The 7326-nt window shown below is 53.5% G+C and overlaps 1 protein-coding gene across 1 annotated transcript in view; it reads right to left on the reverse strand.

The window, feature by feature from the left end:
* Positions 1 to 6747, reverse strand: part of Kiaa1671 (KIAA1671 ortholog) — a 108944-nt gene extending 102197 nt beyond the window's left edge. Inside the window, exons 1-3 of the mRNA XM_028765375.1 lie at positions 6645 to 6747; positions 3452 to 5035; positions 1147 to 1234 (exon numbers count right to left, since the gene is read on the reverse strand). Of these exons, the coding sequence (XP_028621208.1) occupies positions 1147 to 1234; positions 3452 to 4983 (1620 nt within the window). The 5' untranslated portion in view covers positions 4984 to 5035; positions 6645 to 6747. The remainder of the gene's footprint in view (positions 1 to 1146; positions 1235 to 3451; positions 5036 to 6644) is intronic.
* Between the last annotated feature and the right edge of the window lie 579 nt (positions 6748 to 7326).

Here is a 7326-nt window from a genome sequence, read left to right on the forward strand (position 1 = left end):
TCTGTCCGTCTGTGGGTCTCTGTCCGTCTGTGGGTCTCTGTCCGTCTATGGGTCTCTGTCTGTCTGTGGATCTCTGTCCATCTGTGGGTCTCTGTCCGTCTGTGGGGTCTGTGGGTCTCTGTCCATCTGTGGGTCTCTGTGTGCATGCTGTGTGCATGCATGCGTGTCTGTGCACGCACTCTCAAACTGTCCTAGAACTCACAACCCTCCTGCCCCAGCATCCTGAGCTCCGAGGTGACAGACTTGCACACCTGCAGGTACAGCTTTCTTTCTAATGGCTCAAACAGAAAACCACCCCAGTGACAGCCAAAGATATCGAAGCCGACTATGGTTCACCGCAGGGACGGAACACAACACAGCAATGAAAAAGCCTACAACAGGACCAATCTCAGACGAGCTTGACAGAACACACAGTGCATGGACATAATTCATTCAATTGTTCTGAAAGTCTAGGAAATAGAAACCAGTCTTTGTGAGCAGAAAGCTGAAAGCTGGTCTAGGCAGCTTGGGGAAGGGCAGGCGGGAGGCATCAGATAGGCCAAGGTGGTGTCTGGGTGCGGTGCAGATTCTTGCCATCCCTGTGTGGTAATGGCTGCCTGGGAAGACACGGGTGGAAGCCCAGCCACCCAGTCCTTTAAATCCACATGATATCCGACAATTGCACCTCAATAAAGAGCTCTTTTAAAAATTAACACCTCAGAGATCATCAGCCACAAAGCAGTTGCCAGGAGCATGTGACTACAAGCTCTTTCTTACCAACCGGGTCAAAGGGAAATGGTTTTGGGCACCTGAGCTGTTTCTGTTACAAGGTGCAGATCCAGTCGAGAGGAGAAGAACCTCTCGTGGAATTTCTCCCAAGTTTTTTTTTTTTTTTTTTTTAGACAAGATCTCACCATGTAGACCAGGATAGCCTTGAACTTGGGAGATCTGCCGGCCTCTGCCCACCAGGGGCTTCACTAAAACTGCTTAAGAAGATGGTGCTCCCTCAAGCTTTTGCACAGAAAGATAATAGGAATAACAAATGCCATCAAACACTTAGGTTCACGGCCTTCGACCCCCAGGAAGTAGGGACTTTAACATGGCAGGGGCAGCTCTTCGCCTGGCAGGTCCCAAGCTTCTGAGGGAGGTAGCAAATGACATGCTTACCTTTTCTCTCCTCTCCCCAGCGGGCTCGCCACCCATCGTGGCACACTTCTCGTGCCCAATCTCGTTGCTCGAAGCTGACCGCGAGAACCTGGGACAAAGACAGGAGTTACTCACAGAGCAGAACGGCCTAGACTCTCTGAAGCCCACGCTGTCCTTGACGCAAGGGGGCTCAGGGAGGCATCAGCCTGGCCACCTCCCTGACTTCCTTTGAGGGAAAAAAAAATGTGTCGTTTATAGTCACGGACGGGTGCCTGGTGGAAAGGGTGTACCTTAGGCAGAGCATGTCTGTGTAAAAAGCCTGCCACCCGGGAGAAGCAGGTGTCAGTTCTAAACTCCACTCCCTCCTCACGGCAGCCGGTGGCTTCTGGCCTCACCTGAGCCTCTCTTTCCTCGTCTATAAAGCAGGGATAATTAACATCTCCTTCCCTCTTTTATAGGGCAGACCTAAGAGGCAAGCCATGACCCTAATAACTCTGGGAAGGCGTTCAGGGAAGACTGAAGAAGCCCCAGGCGGGATAATTAATGGTTCTCCTCAGCAACCGCGGGCACAACACCCACCCACGGCCAAGGAGCAGCCACGAGATCTGGGGGTGGTGGGTTGGGGTGTAAAGTGGGGACACAGGCTTGCTTGTGCCTCTCGGTAGGCTAAGCCGGTCTCCTTCTCTGGGCCTGTTTCCCTACTATAAGGGGGAGAAGGAGGAGGAGGAGATTCAAATGTTTCCATTTCTATCATACCCTTTGTAACATGTGAGGCACAAAGTGTTTCTATAGTGTTTAGGGTTCATGGCTCGAGAATATAAAGAAAGGAAAAAAGAAGGGCGGGGTCAGAGCATTTGAACTTGGCCCCCAACAGGCAAATCCACACTGCTGGGAGGCCGTGAGTATCCCTAGCCTCAGAGACTCAGTCTCCCCATCTGTCATGTAATCACGTGGCTCCTTCAGAGGTACCTGGATGGCACAGCAAGGCCCTGGGCATCTGTCATCTTAGCTTAGGGAGGGCCTCTTTCAAAATCCACCAACATTTAAACCCTCTCAGTGAACCAACATCCCCAGGACATGGGCCTATGAGATGGCTCAGCAGGTAAAGGAGCTTGTTGCCAAGGCTGACGACCTGAGTTTGATTCCCTGGACCCCCTGAGAGTTAACTCTGGTCCGGAGAGTCCACACTAGTGGAAGCACACAGGCAGGGAGCAGAACATGGAGGAGAGTGTGGATCTGGCCCAGTGACATTTCTCAGCCATGGCTACAGTGGAAAACAACAAGGGGGAAGGCGTGGCACGTTAAGTGTTGGCATTAACCTGCTGTCTCTGCACCAAGGGCAGTGGAGTATGCTACCTACATTCTTTCTAGAGTTTTTCTCTCAGTCTTTGCTGGAAGGTCCTGGTGGGGTTTGAGCTCTGACCCCAGCTCTAGGGAGGTAGAATCGGGAAGACACGGAGTTCAAAGTCATCCTTGGCTGCCTAGAGAAGTTGAGATAGCCTGGGCTACGTTAGCCAATGGCCTGATGACATAGGTGCTGTTGGGTTTTGTTCTTTAATCACAAAAAAGGCCTAATCTTGTGTGTGTGTGTGTGCATGGGTGAGTGTGCAAGTGGGAGAATACATGAGTGGGAGTAAGAGAGTGTGAGCGTGCAAGAGAGCACGCTCTAGAATGTGTGAGAGTTGTGTGTGATGAGTGTGTGCTTATGTAGGGGTGTGAATGAGTGTGTGTATGTGGGGTGTGAATGAGTGTGTGCATGTGAATGTGTGTATACGTGTGTGTGTGTATAAGTGCATGTATGTGTATATGTAGGAGTGTGCATGTGTGGGAGTGTGCATGGGGGGGTACGTGTGTGTGGGGGGTGTGTATATGGGGATGTGTGTATGAATGTATGTGAGTGTGTGTGACTGTGAATGTGCACAATGCTGGAGGACCTTGCACACACAGAGTGCTCCCCCGACAAGGCGCATACCATCCTTGATGGAATCTAAAGAGTGCTCTGACCCTTCAGATTAGGGACGGCTCAGCCACTTAGTCAGGCTGAGCTGGAACTGGGGCAGACTCCCTCTGGCTCCCCCAAAGCCTTCCCACCTGTGAGAGGGGAACCCCACCTCCCACTGTGCAGGACGGAGTGCCAAACGAACCCAGCTCTGGGGACATCCTGACCTTCTCCTCACCTCAGCAGTTTATCTGAGAGGAATCGCTACATCACCTCCCCTGGGGCAATGGGTGGGATTCCTGTTTAAGTGTTCTCCTAGCCTCGGGCTCACCAGCGGGTGTTAAAGCAGCCTGAGGCTGAGCCAGACTCTAGGGTGTGTCCACTTACGGTTTGGTCAAATCCGCAGGCAATGGCCGTGCCTGGGACGCTCTCCTCCTGACCTCGGGCTTCTCCCCTGTGTTCTCTACAGTCCAGCCTTTGATCCGAGCCTGAACGTTCACACCAGCTCTCGAAGGCTCTGGCGCTGTAGATGGGGACTCCGGGGTCACGGAGGCGGACTCAGATACTGCTAAGGCCACTGCGCTGTCTTCTCCAAACAGACTGAGGCGCTTTCTGACACTTCCTGCGGGGTTCCTCTCTGTCCGTGCAGAAGCCTCCTGGTCAAACCTCCCACCCTTGACCTCAGCCAGCCCCTGGCCTCTTGCAGGTCTGGGTGAAGGGGACTCCTGTGCCTTCTCTGACTGCTGGACTGGCATGGCCTCCCCTTCCTGGGGACTCTGATCATCTCCAGGATTAGCCCTGGCCCTTGGAGTCCTGGGACTGTCTGTCTCTGTCTGCTTGAGAGCTATCTTCTCCCTCCGTGCATGGAGCCTCTTGGACAGCTCCTGGAATTCCGCATCAGGGTCCTGAGGTGTGGTATCCACATGGGCAGGATCTGCCTCAACCCTAGGCTCCATGCTGGTCCTCTCTGGGCCCTGGCGCTCTGTTGTGCTCTGCTCACTAGCCACTTTCCTCAGAAATGTGTCTCCACTCTCAAAGATGGAAGTCAGGTCCACAGACAGAGGCCTGGGTTTCCTCACCCACGTCTTCTCGGGAGGTGTAGGAGGGACTTTACCTGTGACGGCCACTCCACCCGAGCCTGGCTTTGGAGGCTGCAGGTACTCGGTGAATACCGCTGACATAGGCCGTCTCTTTGGGTGAGGCTTGGCCTCTGATGCCTGGCCAGCGGGGTTCTCCACACTGTGGGCCTCTGGCAAAGGTTGGGCTCGGCCTGCCTCCCCCTGAGATAAAGTGGACCCAGGGTCCAGTAACAGGGAGGTCGGTCGGGGCAGAGTCACTGGGGGCTTCCGAGCAGGTAGGGCAGGCTTGGTGGCCACCTCAGGCCTGGCACTTAAGGGAGATGCCTGGGTTGCCCGAGAGCTGGCCTCCCGGTTCCCCTCGTTGGTTCCTTTGCCCAGACTGGGTCCGGCTTTGGTTGTTTCGAAGAGGCCCATGGTGCTGGGGCCAGATCTCAGGAACGTGGCTTTGTTAGACACAGACGGGCCATTCTGCAGGGCCTCCCCTCCGTCTGTCTCCTCACCAGCTAAGCTCGGCATCTTTTTACCCAAGTCCACTTTAGCTTCCTCCTTGGCAGTCTGGACTGAAAGACAGGGCTGGGTGGCGCCAGGCCACGAAGATTTGACAGAACCCTTCCTCTCGGGTACCTGCTCCTTAAGGAAAGGTCTGGGAGCAGTGGGCCGTGGGAACAGGCGGGCCTGAAAGTGGCTCTTTGAACTTAGGATCCTGGTGGAGGGCGCCCCAGGGACGTCCCCAGCCTGGCAAAAGTAGGTCCTCTTCAGGGTTTCCTCCCGGCTGATGTCACCGAGGCCGGGCCCCGCCCTCAGGGATGCGATAGTGCCAACTTCGACCCGAGTTGCCATGGTTACGAATGCAGCTCCATGAGAATTAAGCACATCGGAAATGGAGAAGCAACTGCTTTAAAAATAAAATAAAATAAAATAAAATAAAATAAAATAAAAACCAGTAAATTTAGCAAAGAGTGATTGTGATTGCAGGAACTCGGAATGAGGGTCTAGGGGATCAGGACCAAAAGACTTTAGCCCCAGATTCTGATCTCACTGGACAAGCTCCAGACGCACTGTCATCCTGATGGGCCCTGGAAAGGTTCGGTGACTCTGGTTTGCTCCTGTTCAGAGGGGTGGACCCAGCACAATCCTGGGCTAAGCACCCAGCACAGAGAGGGTAAGTAACCAGCCTCAGCTCACAAAGCCACATAAAGCAGGAGCCCTGTCAGCTGCCCTTCCCCCATCTTCCCCGGTGCCTTTAAAAGCCGAAAGTTCTCTCAGGTTTTGGGTTTGTTTGGTTTTTGTTTTCTGTCAACCCCCCCTTTTGTCTGTTTGCTGCCGACTTTACTGTCGAACAACTGTTCAGGCCTTTTTCTGTTTTGTTTTCATGTTTTCGGTGGTGAGGATGAAACCCAGGGTTTCACGTGTGCCATATACAAACTCCCTCTGCTGAGCAGGCCCAGCTCCTAAATACTCTTAACAAGAAGGATGTGGTGAGGGGCCTACAGTGAGAGGGAGACCTAGCTATGCCCCGGTGCATCTGGTAGTCTACCTACGTGCCCGTCCACCTTCCAGGCCAGTCTAGCAGTTGGCTCTCACTTCCCAGCAGCCTGGACGCTGCTGCCGCTGATCTTTCTGGCTCAGCTTTGGGGTCTGCTCTCAGAGAGGAGCCTCCAGGCCCTCCCACAGCTCAGAGAGGTGGGAATGGTGTGCCTCATGGAATGGAAGAAAACAGGGCCCAGAGAAGTTCCAAACTGGTTCCACTCAGCTAGAACCAGATCTCTGGAGTCCTGACCCATTATGCCTAGCTTCTTTCATACTTTCTGAATTTTGAGATCAGGTCTCATGTAGCCAAGGCTGGCCTCACATTCTCTACCTATCCGAGGATGACCTTGAGTTCCTGAGCCTCCTGCCTTCTCCACCCACCGGGTGCTGTGATTACACGTGTGTGCCACTCCACGGAGTTTCAACCCTACCTCCTTAAAATATAGCTTTTTACTCTTTTCTAATCCTAAAAAGCATTGTATGCATCTCCCCACTCTCGATCTACCCTGCTTCGGCTATGATGGCCACCCCCTTCCTAACTACCACAGAGACGGGCCAGGCCTCCAGGTGCTCAGAAGAGAGACCTGGGTGACCAAGGACCTCCCAGGCCCGTGTAGCTCCTTCGCTGTAGGGCAAAGATTTGGGCATTTTCTCTTCCTTACACACTCTTAACTGCTAACAGATCCATGAACCTAAGCTGAGAACACCGTCTCGACTCAGCCTGGGACAGAATGGATATTTGGGACACCTAGGAGCCTGAGGTTTTTTTTTCATCTGTACGGTTCCCTGGCAGAGCCCCAATTCCCGCCTCATACCAAGTTACCCAATTCAGAGTCCCGGTGGTCCCTCAACGCCCCCAATTCTGCAACTCACACCCAGCCAGGAAAAGGACAGGATGCAAAGGACAGACAGAAAATTCCCTGGCAATCCCACCTTCCAAACACCCAGCCCCCAACTCAGTACCCACTCACCCAAGCTGACAGGTCCTGGACGAAGGCCATGGGGCCACGTGGGAATGCCAGCGGGGTCACAGCTCATGGCGAACGGGCTATCCACTCACACCTATGGTGGAAGCGTCGGGGAGAAGGCGGCTGCACCCACAGGCGGTCTCTGCAGGGCTGGGGAGACACAGAAGGACAGCTTGGTTCCGGAGTTCCTTCCGCACAGACGGTGCAAAAGCTTTCGGGTTCCAACTGCATCCGCTGGCGTCTCCTCCGGCTCTGAGGCTCACACGCCTTTCAGCTTTATATATTCACGCACAGTGTGCACAGAGCGCTGGGTCCTTGTAGATAAACCCCTCCCTGGCACCCCAGACGAATATTTACTGAGCACCTACTGTGTGCACCAATATGAACTAGAGACCCCTGCAACCATGGGACTCAGTTTTGTGTGACACACCCACGCATAGACACATTCATGAACACACATTCATGCACACACACACACACATTCATGCACACACAGACACATTCATGCACACACAGACACATTCATGCACACACACACACACATTCATGCACACACACACATTCATGCACACACAGACACATTCATGCACACACACACACATTCATGCACACACACACACACATTCATGTACACACACACACATTCATGCACACACAGACACATTCATGCACACACAGACACATT

The sequence above is a fragment of the Grammomys surdaster genome, unplaced genomic scaffold (genome assembly GCF_004785775.1).
Source record: "Grammomys surdaster isolate TR1022 unplaced genomic scaffold, NIH_TR_1.0 164, whole genome shotgun sequence".
Classification (NCBI taxonomy): Eukaryota; Metazoa; Chordata; class Mammalia; order Rodentia; family Muridae; genus Grammomys; species Grammomys surdaster.